The 23,827-nt window shown below is 37.1% G+C and overlaps 1 protein-coding gene across 1 annotated transcript in view; it reads right to left on the bottom strand.

The window, feature by feature from the left end:
• LOC150089873 (uncharacterized) overlaps nucleotides 1-23,827 on the bottom strand; it is a 228,103-nt gene that overhangs the window by 165,020 nt on the left and 39,256 nt on the right. The window contains exons 3-4 of the mRNA XM_090390118.1: nucleotides 13,264-13,337; nucleotides 12,999-13,083 (exon numbers count right to left, since the gene is read on the bottom strand). Coding sequence (XP_090246244.1) covers nucleotides 12,999-13,083; nucleotides 13,264-13,337 — 159 coding nt within the window. The remainder of the gene's footprint in view (nucleotides 1-12,998; nucleotides 13,084-13,263; nucleotides 13,338-23,827) is intronic.

Here is a 23,827-nt window from a genome sequence, read left to right as displayed (position 1 = left end):
TTTTCATAATTCAAATACGTTTGGTCCTTGAGGTTGTCACAGACATTCTCTGAGATATGCCAGATAAGCTGTACTTGCTACCTGGGAGTCTTTTAAAACGCTGATGGAACTGATATTCGGGTGACATTCAAGTCAAGTGGATCCAATTTTGGTGAAGTCCGGACAGCCTGTGACAGCCAAATCCTCTGCTTGCACCTTCACAATGGTGGGACTTTTAGTAATCCTGGGTATAACCTCCATGCATAAGGACACGGTGGGTGACCACTCAGGTGTGACTGTCTCTTCTCCAATGGAGCCTTTATCTCATGGCTATTCCCAACCTCATATTGTTTCGCATTACAAGAATGCAAAATGGGATGACGTGCGAGACTTCTTTTCTTCTTTTCCTTGGTCTGATTACTGTTTCAAAACTTCTGATGTCAACATTTGCTCAGATCGTGTCAGTGAAATTATTCTTGTAGGAATGGAATCCTTTATCCCACACTCCACTTTAAAATCTCACCCTTTATCTAAACCTTGGTTTTCCATTAAATGTGCTAAGGCTGTTCAAGAGAAGAATGTTGCAAATCGTAATTGGCTTGTTTCCAATTCTTCAGTTTCATTTTCGGCCTACACCAAAGCTCGCAACAATAGTAAAGCAGTTATTAATCAGTCCAAATTAGATTTTGAATAGGCTAAGAGTAGAAAACTTGCTTCTTGCCCTAATGGTAACTGAGAATTCTGGTCTCTTGCCAAAGCTATTGGCCGCAACTTTTGCCCATCTCTGCTCCCACCTCTGTCAAAACCAGATGGTTCTGTTCTCACTTCAGCCAAGGATAAAGCTGACCTGCTAGCATCCCATTTTTCTTCCAACTCATGTATTAATGATCTTGATAAAACACCTCCCTCCATTCCCAACACACTCCATTCATTGACTCCTGTGGTCTTCCATCAAAAGGATGTCAGAAGAATTTTGACGAATCTTGATGCTAAGAAAGCTCCAAGTCCTGATGGTATTTCTCCACTTGTTCTCAAAACTTGTGCTCCTGAACTTACTCCTGTTCTTTGCCGCTTTTTTCACTTTCTTATTCCAAAGGTGTTTTTCCTTCTGCTTGGAAATTTGCTCATATCCAGCCAGTTCCTAAAAAGGGTGACAAATCCCTCCCATCCAATTATCGTCCCATTGCAATTACTTCTACTCTTTCTAAAGTAAGAGTAGAAATCAAATAACCGCCAATTCTTAAATTATCTAGAAACCTTCCGTCTAATCAACGATCGCCAGTATGGATTCCATCAATGTCGATCCACTGGTGATATTCTGGCTTACATTACCCATTTATGAAACAAATTTAATTGAAAAGTTTGGTGAAACACAAGCAATTGCTCTTGACATCTCAAAGGCTTTCAATCGTATTTGGCATAAAGATCTAATGAAGCTTCCATCTTATGGTCTGCCAATTGTTTTTTGTAATTTGTTATCCAGTTTTCTTTCTGATCGCTCACTGAAGGTGATGGTAGATGGCTCTCTGTATTCTAACTTCTCCACTAATGCTGGTGTTCCCCAAAGTTCAATTCTTTCCACCACTCATTTCCTCTTGTATATTAATGACCTTCTTCCATTGACTGGAAATCCTATCCACAGTTTTGCCAATGATACTTTGCCCAATAATTAGCTTCAACTTCTCGAATATCCGTTGCCAATTCCTTAAATGCCAATCTCCAGGTAATTCTCCAGTGGGGTAAAGGCAACTTAGTTGATTTCAATCCTTTTTAAAACTCATTCTTGTCTTATATCTCGCAAAAAGGATTCTTCTGCTCCTATGCTTATCTTTGGTGACACTCCGATTTCTAGGCAAGTTGATATATCTCTTTTGGGGATTACCCTGACTTCTAATCTCTCTTGGCACAAGCACATTACAAATTTTGCTTCCTCTGCATCCAAATAACTCGGTTTTCTCTTTCACTCTCGGCATTACTTTTCTTCCAAACAGCTGTCCACTCTGTACAAATCGCAATCTGACCTACCGTGGAATACTGTTCCCACATCTGGGGTGGTACCCCCAAAACCTCTCTCCAGCTTTTAGATTCCATTCAGAAGAGTTCAGTTAGGTTAATTAATGACTCCTCTCTAACAGAGTGTCTCCACTCGATGTCTCATAGATGTACTGTTTCTGCTGCATGCCTTTTCTACAGATACTTCCATGGGCACCATTCTTCTGAACTGGCTTCTAGAATTCCCGCTCCCTCTTTCAAAACAGTCCGAAAACATGCCACCACCAGCCAACATCCGTTTACTGTCCAACTTCAAACTCACAGAGCCAAATTTTCATCTTCCTCGTTTATTCATTCAACTGCTGCTTTCTGGAACAACCTTCCTTCGTATGTCTTTCCTGAAAATTACAGCCTACAGAAGTTCAAGTCTAATGTCAACGAATATCTTCTTTCATCTTCTCAACCTCCAAACCAAGCATTGTACTAAGTACTATAGGTTCTAATGCCTCTCGTGTTTGGGGTTTTCATATAAAAAAAAAAAAAAAAACCAAATTGCATACCTACTTAAGTTTCTTTGTAGCCTAAAATCATTGGCTTATCAAAACTTACAATATGTGATGCCTGATTTTTTGAATAGGCTTAGCCAAGTTGGCAATCATAGTTACCATCATTAGGCCACAAAAGTTCTATAGATAAGCTATGAACTGTTGCAATAGCGTGTAATACAGCAGTGCTTCCCAACCGTTTTCACGTCACAGCACACTTGGGAACTTATAATTTTTGTACAGCACACAGAGATAAACTGGAGCAGATTTTGGGGTATCCATAAGGACTTTGTGAAAAAATGTATTACATTCGTTACATTATATGTAATTATGATAAGGAAAGTAAAATATAAATACTATGGAAGATATTAAATATTTAATACTCAATTTATACAAAACTTCAAGATAAATATTTTAAAATTTTTGAAATCACGAAAAATAACTTTTTGAAATTCATATTACATCTTTCTACAATCTGTAAATGATCCAGCAACAGGTTTTCAATAAAAAAATAAAATAATAAAAAATACTGATACTAGAGTAACAACGTTACAGATCATTCTGTGAAGTTGTAACAAAATGCAAAGAATAGTAAAAAAAAAAAAAGAAATCTACAGTAATGAATAACATTATTATCAAAACTGGACAACCTTCTGACTATAGCAGATATCAAGGATCATTCAACATTTGTGAACAGAGGCAGCTTCCGGCCCACCGGGGTTTCCCCTGTAAGTCTTATGGCCAGTCCGCCTCTCTTTGGAATGGTTCATCCTGTGTAAACGAATGAAAACTGGATTAATAAATTTACTTACGTTTTCAGCCTTTCTATCACAGGTTAGAAAAGAATGCTTGAATGGGTGAATTTTTTTCATGCTCTGCTCTGAGAAACTCGAAAATGTAAAATCACTACACTTGACAATGCAGAATCACAGAATAATACATGATAAGAGCTGCAGAACTTTCTTTCTGTGCCAATAAAGCAAAATGAAAACATCTGATTAGCTGAATTTTCTTGTTTTGTTTCCCCACTCTCGTTTCCTCAGTTTCTCCTTAAAGTAACTTTGCAACAAATTTTCCCACCCCAAGCGAAAACAGAACAGATGCATATAAAACGGTTATAAAATTTATTAAAAGCGACAAAATCCAGTCTTGTTGGCTGTACAGAAAGAAAGCAATAGACAAGGGTAGAATGTTGTTGTGAAAATAGCAATTGAGGTGTATAAGGCCTTGAATGGGTTCAGCACGCTGAATTCTGATGGGATTCTTCCACTTGTTCAGATTACGAACCTAAGGGGGCATAAATTCAAATCGAAGATAGACAGCTGCAGAATAGATGTGCGGAAATTTGCCTTTAGCCAGCGGGTGGTTAATTGCTGAAACAAACTTCCATCTGTCGTTGTGGAAGTTGATAGGTTAAATAAATTTAAGGAGGAACTGGACAAACATTTAGAGGGAAGCCCGCCTGGGGCCGCCGCTGGTGCAGATCTTGGTGGTAGCAAATACTCAAGTGAGAACCTTGAGGACTGAGGTGGAGAAGGGTTCCATGTGAACAGCAGTTAAATGTTTTTTTTTTTAATTTTTTTTTTGGGCTGATGCTGCATAAACTCATACACTTGCTTCCTTGCACCACATGCCACTTCTACTACTACTACTACTACCTCAAAACAATAAATTTAATGAAACTGCATGCTTTGGAGTGACATGTTGGACAAACAACCTGTGTGATCGAAACCTGCTAATTTTGGGGTGACTGAAGTAGACATTTTACTCTTCCTTGTCACTGTTTAAATCGCTCTCTGAACACCACGAGATAAAATGCTAATTACACAGAGCCTAAATAAATTTAAGGCTGAACTGGACAGGTATTTGGAACGAACGGAGGGGTGAAATGGGAGCGTTTTTTTTTTTTTTTTTGGCTGATGCTGCATAAGCTTGCTTTCTTGCATCATATGCCTCTACTAATGCTAAAAGGGTTCCTCCCACTGCATCGGTCACTTACACAGAATGTCATCGACATATGCGAGGATCATCAGTAATTTAGATGTGTCTCTAGCTAGCATAGCAATAACTCATTCGTAGTCCTTGCAGTTTTTCGTTTCAGATAAACAAAAAAAAAAAGAAAGAAAAAAAACAAATCTAAGGCACTAAAATGACAACATTGGCCATAGCTAGACTGTTATGTAACAAATTTGCATATTGTAAAATAAAACATATTGCCCAGCAACAACAATCAGTGTACCCACACACACAAAAAATTTAAAATAAATTCAACACTAGAATAAAATCAGATGTGATGTACACACTGTGTATATGTATATTTGGCACTGGTTTTGCTGAATATTTCATGACTATCTTTTATTTGCTACTATTTCCATAAGCGTGGCACAGTCAAAACAATACTTGGATGGCCAGTCACTCTGCTGATTAAATGTGTTACATTTAATTTTTAAAAAAAATTCTCCTTTATTAATGAAATTCGTTAATTGTCTTAGAAATGAATCTGTCTTCTAAATTTAACAATCCCCTTTCAAGATTGGGCCCAAATGCAGCTGCATTGGAATAGTTAAGGCACTGAACAAATTCATTAGTTTTTCTGGAGATTGTCTTTCAGTTAGGTCTTTGTACACTGAAAACCCCTTGAGAAAATAGAGAAGAAGCGAAATGCCTCCTGCATTCTTTTTCTTTAATTTTGATTTTTTGGTTAAAGGAGGGCATATTATGCCCCCCTGAATACACCCCTGTCCCTAACCTTTCGCAGCACAACAGTAATCTTTCTGTGGCACACCGGTTGGAAAGCTCTGTAATATAGGTTACAGTTAATACTTTGGCTCCCAGGCCCCCTTTTGGACCTTGGGCCCAAGTACGATGCTCTGCACCTCCCCCCCCCTCATAGGCCCTGCATATACAATATATATATATTGCGAATAGCTATTGAGGTACTGAATGATGTTATGACGTGTGTACCAGTGAGAGTCTTTAAAAATAACAACAAAATAAAAATACAGTAATAAAAAATTTATTTTTTGTTAATAAACAATTTATCCACTAGTCCACCCATGATTCTAAAGAAAAAAGGTCAGGTTTCCCACTTCGGGAGGGGTTCAAGCTCCCATGGGAGTGGGGTAACCTGACCTTTTTTTCTATTATGGAAAGCGTTCATTAGGGCATGAGTGGTTAGGGCAAGTGACCATTAGTGCTTCCGAGATTAGGGCAAATGAGACTAAACCGATTATTGTCTGTTGTATTCATGCACCAATCAGTACGTCATTTGCTACACCTACCTGTCAATCAATATATCGTTCTCGACTTTTGCTCCAGACTGATAACACTTACTGTCTGTTTACCGAGCAAGCAGTGCTAGTGTGCAGTAGCAAAGCAATTTTCCTGGTAAGTTAGCCGAAGTTTCCCGTGGTTTTCGTGTTGGCTTTCTTTACCTTCACCATAATTGGATAAATTTAATGAAGTTGACATACCCAGCATACAAATTTTGAATTGTAATGGGCATATGAGTGTAAATGAACTTAGGCAGCTTACAGAAACTCATATTACAAATGAAGATGATTAAGCTCCAAAAAAAAAAAATTCTTTCTGACACTTTAAACAAAATTTCAAATGCATAAAAATTCTAACAGGGCATGATCACAACTGTGAGCCAAAATTCAATTCCATCAAGCAAATGACAACCAGATTTTCAGAGATGAAAATTGGGACAAAAATTCTGAAGTTGAAAAAAGATCAGGGAAAACACACTTTGAAAAAGAAAACTTGGGACATTTCTGGTACTCATCTATAAATGCCAGGACAGTGTAATTTTCATTGTCCTGGCTTTTCAAGGAAGCTCTAATATTAATAATGCTAATTCATTTCACAAAAAAATCTGAAATTTTATTTTTGGTTCAAGTAAAATCACACTGGCCAACAAATTTTACCTCCCCTAACATATTAGCCATTTGCATTCAAATTTTTATGAGTAGATTTCGTAAATAATTCTTAAAATTTCATATCAATCACATCACAATTTCTACTTACCCATAATACAGGTTTTTGTGTTTACCCATAAAATGAATAAGCTATCTTACTATAATTTAGAAAAGTAGATATGACAATGACCTTTTATACAACCTGCAAATAGCAATCTTTGTATGTGCTCATAGATGGCAATGATGTTGGAGAGGGTTAACATGTTCTGCCACCAACCTCTCTCTCTCTCTCTCTCTCTCTCTCTCTCTCTCTCTCTCTCTCTCTCTCTCTCTCTCTCTCTCTCTCTCTCTCTCAGTGGAAACACCATTGTAGATTTGTAGATTAACAATATGTGTACAGTTTATCTCAAATATAACATATTGTTTGTTTCTATTCTTCTTATTATTATTATACATATGGTACAAGGAAGCCTGAGGCTTATGCTGTACCAGGCAAGAGAGAGAGAGAGAGAGAGAGAGAGAGTTGTTGTTATTTGGTTTTTAGGAGCATTAGCAACTAAGGCCATATTGCTCCGGGGATATGCGGTGGTCATTCCCTGACCTTTCCGCATCCTCCGTATTTGGTGGTCACGGGCTCGAACCCCGATCTAATCAAAAAGTATGTGCTACGCACTGCCGCTCCTGCCCACCTGGCTATGGAGGCGCCGAGAGAGAGAGAGAGAGAAGTAAAAGGAAATCACCAAGAAAGAGAAGAATGATGATATCCAGCTCAGGACCCTGGGTGAGCCAAGCCCATACTCACCAGATGTGAGCCCCTGGGGAATTTTTTCTTCTGTGTTTTGCTTAGCATTGTTTTGTTAAATGTTTAAGCAAAGTGAAGTAAGTGTCTGACTCATCCTGACAATTTATGCTATGAGCGTGTGGATGGTTTACAACAAAAACTTAGAGGAAGATCTACAGTATTACAAAACAAGCATATTCTCTATACTTTGGGTTCAAAATTGGTGATCAGGACAAAACTTGGGCTCATATGTGCTGTATTACCAGCACCATAAATCTGAGAATTAAAAGTTGCCATGCAACCAAATTGACAATTGCTATTTCTGCATGACAAAAATATCAAGGATGTTCAGAAAAAGAAAGCATAATTGTACACAGCCAAGGTAATAATGCTTTTTTGGATGGGAAACAAAATTATCAAGAACGGCAACCAATTTTTGAAAATTGTTATAGGCAATAGCTATAGAATAAATTGTGCATTAAAAATACATTTTAATAAATTATTTAAAATTGATTATACATTAATGAATTATACTTCTGTTAAATAACATGTATTGATGGACTTCTTAGCTTCTATTGCAGTTTCTAAGGAAATAGTGATGGCTGCAAGTGTGACTTGATGTTGGATTCTTGCCCAATGTTGGAATCTTCTTACTTATAGATTGCTATGTTTATGTGACACTTAATGAAGTAGCCTTCTTTGAATGTCCTTTGATTAAAATTAGAATCTGTGGACAGCACTAAGCTTTGTTGAAATTCCAGGACTCCCATTCCAAGGTAGTATGGCTAGTTTATATATATATAACCATTCTTCCATACTGGATGTCTTTTTTTTTCATGTTCTTCCACTTTTTTTTAAGTCTCCTATAAGATTCTCTTATGTAGACCTGTTTACAGACTAATTTATACATAGGGCCCCTTGGGTTGTATTCATCTTGACTAGAGCAGTTAAAAATGGTTTCAGTGAGGTCATACCTGTGTAGAATGTCAAAAGGTTGAAGTATCTGAATACTCTAGCAATCCTATTGCTGATTACTGGAATGAATGGAATGGTGAGGGTGCCTCAATTTCAGGATTTTTCCTGTTCTATTTTAGGGATTTAGTAGTGTCATTTATATTTGGAAACTAGAGATTTGGAGTACCCATTATTCATAGCTGTTTTTGGTATGTACTTAATAATTCTTCTTGGAGATCATATCCTTTACAAACTTTAAAGGTCCTGAATAAAAGACTTATTTACCCCGACTTTGGGGCGGGATTTGATATTCAAAATGATGCTTGTATCCATAAGTTTTCTGTAAAGTGCCAGCACCTTATAAAAGGGACAGAAACTTAAATTGAAAAAGAACAGATGTGCATAAATTTGTTCGGTTGATTGTTGGAACAAACTGCTATTTGGTGTTGTGAAAGTGGGTAGTTTGAATAAAATTTTAAGAAAGAATTAAACAAATTATTAAAATTGGAATCTATGCTCCAGAAGATGGAAAAGAGGAAGAAACAGATAAATTTTATTTAGAGTTACAAAAAGAACTAGATAAGAATGTAAAAAAAGGGCCAGTAGTTATTTTGGGAGATTAAAATGCTCAGGTAGGGAATAAGCCAATAAAAAATATTATGGGATGTTACGGAGAAAATAAAGTAAATGGAAATGGATATAAATTAAGAGATTTTGCAACATTTAATAATTTAAAGATAACAAATACATTTTTTTTAGAAAATGTGATATACATAAATATACATGGTCAGCAAGAGGTACACAATCAATAAGAGACTATGTAATAGTAAATCAAAAATTAGCAAAACAATGTCGAGATACTAAAGTGTTTAGAGGATATGATATTAATTCAGATCATTTTTAGCGGCTTCAAAAATAGAGTTATGGGCTAAATGGAAGAAGAGGAAAGCTATTAAACAGAGGAAGGAGCAGTTAGGTTACAAAGTATATCTACTTCAAGAAGAAAGTATATATAAAGTATATTTAAAATTTATACGAAAAAAGGCTTAAATACGAAATAAGTAAAACATCGGAGAGACAACAAATAGAAGAAGAATGGAATAATATACAAAATATAATTCAAAAGATAGCAAAAGAGACACTAGGACAATTCAGGAAAAACTATAAGAAGACGGGGGGGGGGGGAGTAAAGATATGGAATGAAGAAATAGCTAAAGCAGTACAAGACAAACAAGATAAATATCTTAAATATATACAAAACAGAACAAGAGAGAATGAAGAAATATATAAACAAGAACTTAATAAAACTAAAGATATAATAAGGAAGGCTAAAGCAGAGTCATGGGATAGATTTATAAGTACAATAGAACATGATGTTCATGGAAGACAAAATTTGGCATATAAAATGATAAAACACTGAATAGCACAGAGAAAGACACTTTAAGAATAAATATAATACAGGAAGAACAATGGAAAAAAACATTATGAAGAATTGTGGAAAGAGATACAGTTAGACCCAGTTAGTGACATAGATCCAATAATGAAGAAAGAATTTGAAAAGGCATTGAAAGCTACAAAAAATAGAAAAGCAGTGGGAATGGATGGTATAAATGCAGAACTGATCAAGTATGGAGGAAGTTTTTTAAAAGATAGGATATTAAATTTATTTAATAAATGTTGGGAACAATATAAAATACCAGAGGAATGGAAGATAGCAAAAATTATTTCAATATTTAAAAAAGGAAATAGAAATGATACAAAGAATTATAGAGGGATTAGCATATTAAATACAGTATATAAAATGTATAGCAAAATAATAAATAATAGAATTAAAACTATCTCTGTTGAAATATTAATAGAAAAACAGGCAGGATTCAGAAAAGGAAGATCATGCACAGATAATATATTTGTATTAAAACAAATAATAGAAAAACGAAAAGAGTTTAATTTAGAAACGCATTTAGCATTTATAGATTATGAAAAAGCATTTGATCGAGTAAACAAACGAAAACTATGGGACATATTGAGTAATAAAAGATACCCAAAGCATCTTACAAAAATAATACAGTTTATATCAAGGAACAAAAATAGTAATAGTAGTAGTAGTAGTAGTGGCATGTGATGCAAGAAAGCAAACGTATGAGCTATCAATTTCCACAACGACAGATGGAAGTTTGTTCCAGCAATTAACCACCCGCTGGCTAAAGGCAAATTTCCGCACATCTATTCTGCATCTGTCCTTTCTTAATTTGAATTTATGCCCCCTTAGGTTCGTAATCTGAACAAGTGGAAGGATCCCATCAGAATTCAGCGTGCTGAACCCATTCAAGGCCTTATACACCTCAATCAGATCACCGTGCAGGTGCCTAGTCTCCAGCCACTTCAATTTGCAGAACTTAAGCCTCTCTTGATAAGAGGATCCCTTCATTCCCCTCACCAATCTTGTTGCCCTTCTCTGTACACGCTCAAGTAAATCTACATCCTTCCTAAAATGAGGCCTCCAGACCTGTACGCAGTACTCAAGGCGTGGCCTGACCATTGCCTTATACAGAGGGACAATCACCTCCTTCTCAATGCTAGCAAAATTCCTATATATCATTGACAAAACCCCATGACCTGCCCTGGCAACCTGTCTGCATTGCTCAGAAAACTTCATATCTGCCTGCACAATTACTCCCAGGTCTTTTTCATTTTCTACCACCTTAAGTGTAGTACCACACAGTTGGTACGTTTCTCTGGGGTTACTTCTACCCATATGCAGTACTTTGCATTTGTCAAGGTTAAACTTCAGTTGCCACTTCTTAGCCCATCTGCCCAAATTATCTAGATCCTGTTGCAGTAGCACACTGCCATTACTGTCATTAACAACCCTGCCAACCTTTGTATCATCTGCAAACTTCGACACTAAGCCTGATATACCTTCATCAATATCATTGATAAATATACAAAACAACAGTGGACCCAACACCGAACCCTGTGGGACTCCACTAATAACATTAGTCCACGAAGAGCAGCACCCATTGATTACCACCCTCTGTCTTCTCGCACTTAACCATCCTTTTATCCATTGTAGCAACTTACCCTTAATACCATTCTGCTCCAATTTGTACAATAGTCTTCCATGCACAACAGTGTCAAAAGCTTTCCTGAAATCCAAATATATGATATCAAAATTATTTTTTGCATCCAGTTCCTTTGTAACCACATCATAATATCCTATCAAATTTGTCAGACAAGACTTTCCCTTAACAAACCCATGCTGTGTCTGAATTATTGCTGCAGTCTTGTCTAGATGATCCTGCAATGCATCTTTAACCAGCGACTCCATTATTTTACCCGGAACAGAAGTTAAACTAACTGGTCTGTAATAGATACAGGTAATAAATTAACAGAAGAAAGTATAATAAATCAAGGAGTTAGATAGGGATGTAGCTTGTCACCAACGCTGTTTAACATATATATCGAGGATATGATATGTAAATGGAAAGAGGAAATTAATACAGGGATATATTTAAATACAAAGAATAGGATTAATACACTGTTATTTGCAGATGATCAAGTAATTATTCAAGATAGTGAAGATAATTTACAAAGAGCAGTATTTAAATTAAACCAAATAACAGAAGAATATAAAGTTAAAATATCAACAATGAAAACTAGAACAATGGCTTTAAGGGGAAAAAGACGATGAGAGCAAAAATAGTTATAGAGAATAAAATATTAGAACAAGTAAAACATTTTAAATATCTAGGATGTGATATAACATATGATGTTGAAGAAGATATGAATCAGAAATTGGCAAAATTTCAAAATATATGAATAAAAAGAACTCTGGCTAATAAAACAAGGAAAAAATCCCAATTGAAATTTTACAAAGTAATGGCAATACCAACACTTCTTTATGGTTCTGAAACATGGATACTGAAACAAAGAGACATTAATAAAATACAAGCTGCAGAAATGAAATTTTTAAGATATGTTAAAGGATGTACAAAATTAGATAAAATACCAAATGTAAATATTAGAAAAGAATTAAAGATTTACTCAATTAATGAAAAAAATATAGAATATAAACAAAGATGGAAAGAACATGTAGAAAGAATGGAAGATAATAGATACCCTAAATTAGCTTACACATACAGAGCAAAAGGAAAAAGAGACAGAGGAAGACCGAAGAAAAGATGGGCAGACCTCTTTGAAATCGGAACAGGCTGATCGCCTAATCCGTGAAGGAAGACAAGACAAGATTAAAGGGTATGGACAATTGGGAAGTGGTGTTTTTCTGTTTTTTTTGACTGATGCTTGCATCATTTGCACTATTATATACTAATACTAATTTAAATAGTATTGTTATATATTAACCCCAGGGGCCAACATCTGGTGAGTATGGGCTTGGCACACCCAGGGTCCTGAGCAGACAATTTTCAAAGCCTTTTTTGAGAGGGGAAGCATGCCACCCTCACCATTTCAACTGTCCCTTCTCATAAGCAAACATTTCTTTTAATATTATCAATGCACTCTAATGATTTTTGTGCTGATCTTACAGAATTTAAAATTATTTGTTGAACACTGGCTAAAGAATAAGTTAATGAATATTGCTTGTAATAACACTTTTTTTTTATAATTACAGCTTTATAATCCATGACTAATATGAAGCAAAAATGCTAATCAACAAGAAAGAATTCATGAAACATTTACAAGTCTTCTATGTTTCCTTATTACATAAAAAAGATTATCAACAAAGTTTTCATTGCAAAATAATGATTATCAATAAAGAATATATAATTTTCACTTCTGTTAATAAATTTATAAGTACACTTCATCTACCTTGAAAAAGTCTTTAACCTTGCTTCTACACTTCGATGTCTAAGACACATTCTAGTCAATGCCGTTCCTATATCTTTAGTAGCTCCTGCAATAGTATATCAGAAAATATGATAAATGAAAAAAAAATAATAATACTAAAGAGTAATGAAACAATCTGCAAAGTTAAAACAGATATTCAACTGATCCATTTATTATGCATTTATTATTTTACAACTTCCATGTGTGAAATGTCAACTTCCTTCAAGTTTGATAACAAATAACTTACCCCTTGTACCAGTAGCCATGTCAGCAACTTTCTGGAATGAGTCTAGAAATGCAGCTGATGCAATGAATGTGGACCTGAAAAATTCAATGTATATATAAATAATACTGCACTCTGATATATATGAGGAATCTTATAATAATACTTTTTACATCCTTGTTTAATAAAAATACTGTGATCTATCAGGTTCTTATCATGGATTTGATTTAATTTGAAAATTTACAGAGCAAATAACTACTAATTTTCTTATGCCAGAAAAGAAATCTACTATAGGTACTTAAATGAAAGTTGATCCTTAGTTTTAGTCCTTGGGAAGTTGGAAAATGTACCAATCTATGCTCTCAAAGCACATTAGAAATGTGCTTTGAGAGCATGGCTAGCAATGTCCAATTTTTGTTTTTGTAACTTCATTCAGCGTGTGTTTCTGTTTTTTTCCAGTATCTCATAAGTTGCCGACCGGGCTAGCCGGGTGGGTAAAGTGCCTGCCTGGCAACCCAAAGGTCGCTGGTTCGAATCCCGCCTCGGGCTTGGATAAAAGTACTGCAAAAACCTTGGGAGGTGCATTATGGCCACAGAAGCCAATGCACCAACAACTACAAAAAAAAAAAAAATCTCATAAGTTTTTCAAAAATTCCAAATTTGCATATGGCTTCTCAGTTATTTATGACCTCTGCCAGATTAACTACTTTCAGTTTAAAGACAGCTTCATGTGACACTCTTTTTTGATTAATTTTAGCCATACTTATATTTTTTATGCATCATTCCTCCCTTTTTCCTTTGTATTTTTTTAAGGGATCATCATTAATGGGACCTATCTTCTTTCCACGAGAATTAAACACGTATATAAGTATTTTAACAAAAAAGAGATTAATATGATCACTGCATAATAATTAAAAGTTTATTAACATATTTTACACAAGTATTTTTTAATATTGTTTTTATTATTCATCCAACCTATTTTATCTTCATTCTGCAGCTACATAAATATGCAGTTGTCATAAAATAACAGTGTAAAAATATGTAAATATTTTGATGTAAACACATTAATTACATAAAGTAAAACACAATTTCCAAGTTTTATCATGGATTCTCAATTTAAATGACTACAAATACTACTCAAAATGGAAAGCTGACCTCAGTTTTGTTAACCCAATTTAAATTACCTACTTCAGTTATGCAACATCTTTTAAGCCATGTCTGTAGATGGAGCCTTTTAAATACCCCAAAAACAGTAATCAGCAGGGTTAAAATTTGGTCTGCAAGGTGGCCATTTTGTTTAAAAAGCTCCACTAACGTTTCTTGCACCAAAATGTTTTCTTAACACTGCAGTAATCCTTGAATGAAAATGTGGAGGTTCCACATCCTTCTGCAATATTACCTGGTCCAATACACTTTAGTGCTCGCTCGCTCTCGCTCTCTCTCTCATGTCTAGAATGACCTTTTCTAACACATCTGCATATCTTTATAAATTCATAAAAACATTATCTATTAACAATTCCTTCCAAAAAAAGGCAATCTAGTTTTTTTTTTTTTTTTTTTTGGTAGTTGTTGGCGCATCGGCTTCTGTGGCCATAATGCACCTCACAAGGTTTTTGCAGTACTTTGATCCAAGCCCGAGGCGGGATTCGAACCCGCGACCTTTGGGTTGCCAGGCAGGCACTTTACCCACCCGGCTAGCCCAGTCGGCCCAATCTAGTTATGAAAGTGGATATGAAACTGGTGAAGTTTCGAAACCACTTTCATAATATTCTGTTACCTATTCATCTTGTAAAGGTTTGTCAGTTACTACATGTGGCTTCTTCAGCCTGCACACAGTTATCCACATTTACAATATCATAAAGATAAAAGTTGGCTTCATCAAATCATAAAATTCAATCTAGTCATTGTTAGTCCTATTCAAGTTGGGCAATACAAAATACAAGTTGAGTATAGAAAATTCATATGGATTTCTGGGCAACAACTCTTGAACTTTTCTGAATTCATAAAGGTGAGGTTTCAGGACACTGGTCACTTTTTTTTTTTTTAAGGATTATTAGCAACTAAGACCATATTGCTCCAGGATATGCGGTGGTCATTCCCTGACCTTTCCGCATCCTCCGTATTTGGTGGTGACAGGCTCAAACTCCAGTCTAATCAAGAAGCGTGTGCTACGCACTGCTGCTCCTTCCCACCTAGCTACGGAGGCGTCCTTGTTATTTGGTTTTTAGGAGCATTAGCAACTAAGGCCATACTGCCCCGGGATATGCGGTGGTCATTCCCTGACCTTTCCGCATCCTCCGTATTTGGTGGTGACAGGCTCAAACCCCGGTCTAATCAAGAAGCGTGTGCTAAGCACTGCTGTTCCTTCCCACCTGGCTACGGAGGTGCCTACTGGTCACTGTTATGGGTAAAAATGTCTTGGGTATTTGTAAATGTTTGGAAATATCCCCTGCACTGATTCTCCTGGATAACTATTTACAGTACATCTAATCTCAATGAGGGGTTCTCACCAAAGAGTAGTCCTTTTTGGTATTAGTAAACAACCAGTCTGTTTGAATTTCAATATCAATGTGCTCGAGTACTGAACACAGCAATGACCTTTACTATTTTTCATTTTGTTCTTATTTACACCCTTTGAGAGAAGCCACAGCATCATTATCAATTTGACAATAACAGCAGATGAAAGAAATGCAGTATTCTAAAGACTGCATTACTTTGATAACTACAGATTAACTGCATTATCTCCTAGTGAATCACGGCATATTGTTTATCTTTGACAAAGACAGACAGACAGATTTCAGTAACACAAGTTAATCTGTATAAAATTCAAAGAATGGCATGTCCTTATTTAGATGCTTTCCTTTGCCTTTAAAGATCCACATCAAACTAATACTTTAAAGTCAACACATTTATGTATTTTTAAATGAAATTACTTTGTGATCGTACTGAATACACAAGAACCCCATAAATCTAGCAAAACTGGGAAATGACCCTTGTCAGGTTGTGATCGTGCACTATAATCCTAGCAGTTTATAGTGCACGATCAACTACTGTAGAAAGATTTTTTTTTATGGAAACCCAAAACACAAGAGGTATTAGAACCTATACTACTTAGTACCATGCTTGGGTTGGAGGTTGAGGAGATAAAAGAAGATATTTGCTGACATTAGACTTAAACTTCTGTGGACTAAATTTCAGGAAATATGTATGAAGGAAGAATGTTCCAGAAAACGGCAGTTGAATGAATCAACGAGGATGATGAAAAGTTGGTTCTGAGTTTGAAGTTGGACAGTAAATGGATGTTGGCTGGTGATGGCACATGTTTGGACTGTTTTGAAAGAGAGAGCAGGAATTATAGAAGCCAATTCAGAAGAACAGTGCCCATGGAAGTATCTGAAGAAAAGGCATGCAGCAGAAACAGTATGTCTATGAGACAGCGAGTGGAGAGACTCTGTTAGAGATGAGTCATTAATTAACCTAACTGCCCTCTTCGGAATGGAATCTAGAAGCCTGAGAGAGGTTTTGGGGGCACCGCCCCAGATGTGGGAACAATATTTCACGGTAGGGCAGGTTTGCGATTTGCACAGATTGAACAGCTGTTTGGAAGAAAAGTAATGGCAAGAGCGAAAGAGAAAACCAAGTTTTTTAGAAGCAAAGGATTTTGGTTTTTTTTTTTAGGAGCATTAGCAACTAAGGCCATATTGCTTCGGGATATGCGGTGGTCATTTCCTGACCTTTCCGCATCCTCCGTATTTGGTGGTGACAGGCTCGAACCCCGGTCTAATCAAGAAGCGTGTGCTACGCACTGCTGCTCCTTCCCACCTGGCTACGGAGGCGGCAGAAGAAGCAAAGGAAGCAATATTTGTAATGTGCTTGTGCCAAGAGAGATTAGAAGTCAGGATAATCTCCAAAAGAGATATATCATCTTGCTTAGAAATCGGAGTGTCACCAAAGATAAGCATAGGAGCTGAAGAATTAGCTTTGCAAGATATAAGGCAGGACTGAGTTTTAGAAGGATTGAAGTCAACTAAGTTGTCTTTGCCCCACTGGACAATTACCTGGAGATCGGCATTTATGGAATTGGTAGTGGATGTTCGAGAAGTTGAAGCTGATTGAACAGGGCAAGGTTTCTCAAAATGGAAAGTGGAATGCAATGTGCTATTGTCGGCAAAACTATGGATAGGATTTCCGGTCAATGGAAGAAGGTCATTAATATAAAAGAGGAAAAGAGTGGGGGAAAGAATTGAACCTTAGGGAACACCAGCATTAGTGTAGAAGTTAAAAGACAGAGAACCATCTACCATCACCTTCAGTGAGCAGTCAGAGCGAAAACTCGATAACTAATTACAAAAAACAGTTAGCAAACCATAAGATGGAAGCTTGTTTAGAAGACCTTTATGCCAAACACGATCGAAAGCCTTTGAGGTGTCAAGTGCAACTGCTTGTGTTTCACCAAACTTTTCCATTAAATTTGTCCATAAATGGGTAACATAAGCCAGAATATCACCAGTGGATCGACACCGACGGAATCCATACTGGCGATCGTTGATCAGATGGAAGGATTTTAGGTAGTTTAAGAGTTGGCGGTTAATTGATTTCTCCATTACTTTAGAAAGATTAGAAGTAATTGCAATGGGACGATAACTGGATGGGAGGGATTTGTCACCCTTTTTAGGAACTGGCTGGATATAAGCAAATTTCCAAGCAGAAGGAAAAACACCTTTGGAATAAGAAAGTGAAAAAAAAAGACGGCAAAGAACAGGAATAAGTTCAGAACAGATTTCAGAACAAGTGGATAAATATCATCAGGACCTGGAGCTTTCTTAACATCAAGATTCGTCAAAATCCTACTGACATCCTTTTGAGGGAAGATCACAGGAACAATGAATAAAGAGTGTTGGAAATGGTGAGAGGTGTTTTACCAAGATCATTAATACGAGGTGGAAGAAAAATGGGATGCTAGCAGGTCAGCTTTATCCTTGGCTGAAATTACAACAGACCCATCGGTTCTGACAGAGGTGGGAGCAGAGATGAGCAAAAATTTGTGGCCAATAGCTTTGGCAAGAGGACAGAATGCTCAGCTACCATTAGGGCAAGAAGCAAGTTTTCTACTCTTAGGCTGTTCAAAATCTAGTTTGGACTGTTTAATAACTGCTTTACAATTGTTGCAAACTTTGGTGTAGGCAGAAAATGAAACTGAAGAATTGGAAACAAGCCAATTACAACATTCTTCTCTTGAACAGCCTTAGCACATTTATTGGAAAATCAAGGTTTAGATAAAGGACGTGGTTTTAAAGTAGAGTGTGGAATAAAGGATTCCATTTCTACAAGAATAATTTCATTGACATGATCTGGGCAAATGTTGACATCAGAAGTTTTGAAACAGTAATCCGGCCAAGGAAAAGAAGAAAAGAAATCTCGCAGGTCATCCCATTTTGCATTCTTGTAATGCCAAACAACAAGAGGTTGGGAATAGCCATGAGATAATCATCAAGTTTTTATCTGAGGTGCCTAAAGGACCACTCATACTTCGACCGTGTACTTAGAAGGGTTGTTTGTGAGAAAAAGATCAAGCATGTTGGCTGTATGGTTAGGATTGTCCAGTATTCTGGTAGGTAAATGAACAATCTGTACGAGGTCATTAGTAATTGCAAAAGCCTCAGCATCACGACCAGTTGGGTCTGTGTGACTAGAGAATGGAAGCCAGCTGGTGTTGTGAACATTAAAATCACCAAGGAAAATTACCTCACTGTAAGGAAAGTTGGACTGGAGAAAGTCAAGTTGCAAAGAGCTCCAAGTGATTAGTGGAATTGGGAGAACGGTAGAGACAACAGATGAATTTTACAGAATGAGGTATTTTACAGAATGACAGGGAATATCGGAACAGACATATGCACAAGTACTACCTTTGAGACGAAAGGAATCATACAGCGAATACTTTGGGCAACTGAGATGAACAGTAGTTGAATCAACTGATAACTGACATTCTGTCAGAAAAAGTACATGGGGTTTGGCAGACTGCAAGTGGAAATGGACATTGTTGTGATTAGAACTGAGACCACATATATTTGTGAAATGAACTATGAAGTATTTGGGAGGTTTAGATCTTTTCGCAGATAAGCTTACTCTATTAGTTTGACAATTCATGGTGTATTCAATAGCAAGAAAAGTGGGAGGGACAGATCGTTGACATAACGTGGCCTCGACAATGCCCCCGCATACACACTACTCGGACTCCCTCCAGTCATTATCTGGAAGAGCAGAGGTAGCAAGATTATACACTAGCTGATCCGGAAGCCTCCTGGAGAGTTACCAATAGGTCTGGTGTACTTACTAGCGGCCGGCCTGCAAACACCGTTTTAGAGCTGTACTCTTGAATTGTAAGGAAGTTTGGATATCGCCATGATGTCCATCATAACCTCAAAAGAAATCAATCATACTGCATAATGGAAGATATGGGGAAGGTGAAAGAAGCACTGCAGGATCATCTAGACAAGACTTCAGTTATAGCTAGGACACAGCATGGTTTTGTTAAGGGGAAGTCTTGCCTGACCAATTTGATTGGATACTATGATGCAGTCACAAAAGAACTGGATGCAGGGAATAACTTTGATATTATATACTTGGATCTTAGAAAGGCTTTTGATACTGTTGCACATGGAAGACTGCTGCACAAATTGGAGCAGTGTGGCATTGGAGGCAAGTTGCTGCTATGGATAAAGGGGTGGTTGAGGGGGAGAAGACAGAGAGTGGTAATCAATGGACACTGCTCATCGTGGACTAATGTTATTAGTGGAGTCCCTCAGGGTTCAGTATTGGGGCCTTTATTGTTTTCTGTATTTATAAATGATATTGATGATGGTATATCAGGCTTAATGTCCAAGTTTGCAGACGATACGAAGGTTGGCAGGGTTGTCAAGGACACTACTGACACTATGCTGCTGCAACAGGATTTGGAAAGGTTGAGCAGATGGGCTTCGAGGTGGCAAATGAAGTTTAACATTGACAAATGTAAAGTACTACATATGGGAAACAGCAACCCCAGAGCAACGTATCAACTCTGTGGTACTACACTGACAGTGGTAGAGAATGAAAGGGACCTGGGGGTGGTGGTGCAGGCAGATATGAAGTTCTCTGAGCAGTGCAGACGAGCTGCAAGAGTAGCTCATGGTGTATTGTCAATGATATATAGGAATTTTTCTAGCAGGGATAAGGAGGTGATTATTCCCTTGTATAAGGCAATGGTCAGGCCACACCTAGAGTACTGTATACAGGCCTGGAGGCCTCATTTCAGGAAGGATGTAGAGCTGCTGGAACGAGTACAGAGAAGGGCAACTAGATTGGTGAATGGGACAAAGGGGTTCTCTTACGAAGAAAGGCTTAAGTTTTGCAAATTACAGTGTCTGGAAACTAGGTACCAGCGGGGTGATCTGATAGAGGTGTACAAAGCCTTGAATGGTTTGAGCATGCTCAATGCTGATGGGATTCTTCCTCTAGCTCAGAAAAATCACCTGAGAGGGCATAAATTCAAATTGAGGAAAGACAGATGTAGGATAGATGTGCGGAAATTTGCCTTTAGCCAGCGGGTGGTTGGTGGGTGGAACAGACTTCCATCCCTTGTCGTGGAAGTTGATAGCCTAAATAAGTTTAAGGCTCAGCTGGACAGGTATTTTGAACGAACAGAGGGGTGAAGTGGAAGTGGGTTTTTTTTTTTTTTTTTTTGGCTGATGCTGCATAAGCTTGCTTTCTTGCATCAAATGCCTCTACTAATGCTAATGCTAAATGCTAAGGTTTGACCGAAACTTGGCTCTGGAGACTAAACATGAGTTCCACCACTTCAAGCCTCCAATAAGCAAAGTGGTGGTATTGCACCGGTTGATGAGAGTCATCCACCACCTAGTGAATTATGCCAGGTTCAACTACAGTAGAGCAATGCTGCCACATCAGCAAATATAGCACCTTTTGTATCGATCATTTGGAGTGAACAATGTACTTCTTAACTAGTAGGGTACTGCATGGTAGTGGAATTATAGCATTATAATTGGTTTTTTTTTTTTTTTTTTGTTTTTTTTTGGTAGTTGTTGGCACATCGGCTTCTGTGGCCATAATGCACCTCCCAAGGTTTTTGCAGTACTTTTATCCAAGCCCGAGGCGGGATTCGAACCCGCGACCTTTGGGTTGCCAGGCAGGCGCTTTACACACCCGGCTAGCTCGGTCGGCATTTTAATTGTAATAAGTAGATCAAAGATTGTAATCACATAGGTTGGCATATATTTTTTTTATTTTCAGCTAAGAAATTTCATTTCTATTAAGGCCATAACTAATTTAAAACTCCACAAGAGCAGAAGGCCATAACTAATTTAAAACTCCACAAATGCAACAGTATAGAAAAATACATATAACATATGTAGATAGTATGAATCAGAGCTGTAATATTCAATATGTTCTACGTTGATAATAATATTAGTAAAATAATAAGGAGTTTCCCTCAATATAGTATGTAGAACACTTCCATATGATACCCTCCAGAAATTAAAACGGAAAAAATGAAAAAATCGACAACTTACCGGTACATTGATTATTTGATTATTTATATTTTACTCTAATGTACCGGTAAGTTGTCGATTTTTTCGTTTTTTCCGTTTTAATTTCTGGAGGGTATCATACGGAAGTGTTCTACATACTATATTGAGGTAAACTCCTCTTATTATTTTACTAATATAACATATGTATACGTATTACTACTGCATAACCTGTGATTATTATTGCATTGAGGTATCTCTTAGTTTAGTATGGCATTCTGAAATTAAATTGAATTTAAACAGAAAACATGCCTCAGAGTAGAGCAGCAAAACAATGTACAATGTTTTGTTGCATTTGCAATTTACATGCTTAAAGTAGTAAAAGTGCTGTCGCTCAGGAGAAAATTGAAGAGGCAGTTCTCCTACAAATCACTGCCTTACAAAATGTGCTACTTGTTCGATGTTTGCAAATCTATCAGAAACAGGACATGATACAACCAAAGGTGATGTGTGTGTGTGTGTGTTTATTACAAAGAGTATGAGGAAATTAGGTGCAAACTCATTGTTCCGATGGCTGCTTACGAGAGCTTAAAGAATAGGGTGTATGACCTCGAAGGAATTAAAAGGGCAGGCCCACCAAGCTTTCAGCTGCTCAACTCAATGCCAGAGCTTACAGTTGTGCAACAGGCAACACAGCCACAAATCCCGAGGCAAAATGCACTGGTCCCACAGTACACAGTAATGGTCATCGACTCTCTTTTCAGGAAAACAGGAAATATACTGTGCAAAAAAGATGCACTGGTCCCACAGTACACAGTAATGGTCATCGACTCTCTTTTCAGGAAAACAGGAAATATACTGTGCAAAAAAGATAAGTGGAATAGGACCAGGATATGTCTGCCAGGAGCAAAAGTTGATGACCCTGGAAAGCAGACATCTTTTATGGACACAAAAGGTAATATTGTTGTACACATTGGCACTAATGATATTAAGAGTTGAAGATGGCCATGTTAGGTGAGTTGGTAAACTGCTAGCCTGGGGGGGGGAGATACATAGACTAATAGATTAACTAGAGTCACATGCAGAGAGGTTTACAGTAGAGTTATTCTTGCGCTGCTTCTATTGGAACATACAGTAAATTAAAAAAAAAAGTGTCAGGAATTTCAAGCCCTGCTGTGGGTCATCCCAGAATAAGTAAATACATGGGACAACTAAGAGTAAGAACAGAAACATGTATACTTGCATGTACACTAAATTTGGTGTGTATAGTAAACAAATTTGATGAATTTGAATTACTGATAAAGACATCAAAGGCAGACATTAGAGGGATATCCGAGACATGATGTCGTTCATACATAACGGATGCATATTTTGAATATGGAGAGCACAACATGCTTGAAAAAAGGACAGAGAGCATAGGAGGGTTATGCAATTAGTTAAGAAGCATATTAAATCTAAGGCAGTGCCTATGGTCAACATGGGTAACCAGTCAAATATTGAGTCAGTTTGGTGTGACATAAGAACTGGTAAAATGAAAATAAGATGCTCTCATATGTATGGCTAAGGGTTTGCTTACTTCCTTTGCTGCCTCCTTTAATATAACTGGATAGATCCCATCCACCCCAGGTGCCTTTCTTAAGTTTAACTTCAACAATTTCTCCTCCGCTTTGCTCTCAGTTATTACAAAATCATTTAACTCCCTGTTAGAGTTTGATAAACATCTTGCCCTCTCCCCCTTGAATAACTCCTCGTATGAATGTAGATGCAAAATACTCATTTAGTTTGGCAGCTATCTGAGAATGATCAGCTACAGTCAAATCATTGATATCAAGCGGACCAATCTGAATCATCCCCTTCCTTTTAAAGTTTATATAAATAAAGAAGTCTTTGCTGTTTTTCTTTGCATTCTTTACCGAAGATTTTTCATCATCTGCCTTTGCTTGCTTAACCTCCTTTGTGACTTGATTACAGACTAGCTTGTATCTACCATAGGCTTCTGTGTTGCCTGACAATTTATGTGCATCCCATGCATTTTTCTTCTCTGCCACGAGTCTCATTAGTTCATC

Source organism: Mastigoproctus giganteus, chromosome 2 (assembly GCF_048544385.1).
Source record: "Mastigoproctus giganteus isolate SK-2022 chromosome 2, ASM4854438v1, whole genome shotgun sequence".
Classification (NCBI taxonomy): domain Eukaryota; kingdom Metazoa; phylum Arthropoda; class Arachnida; order Uropygi; family Thelyphonidae; genus Mastigoproctus; species Mastigoproctus giganteus.
Note: the sequence above shows the minus strand (reverse complement) of the source record. Positions and strands in the feature narration are given on the sequence as shown.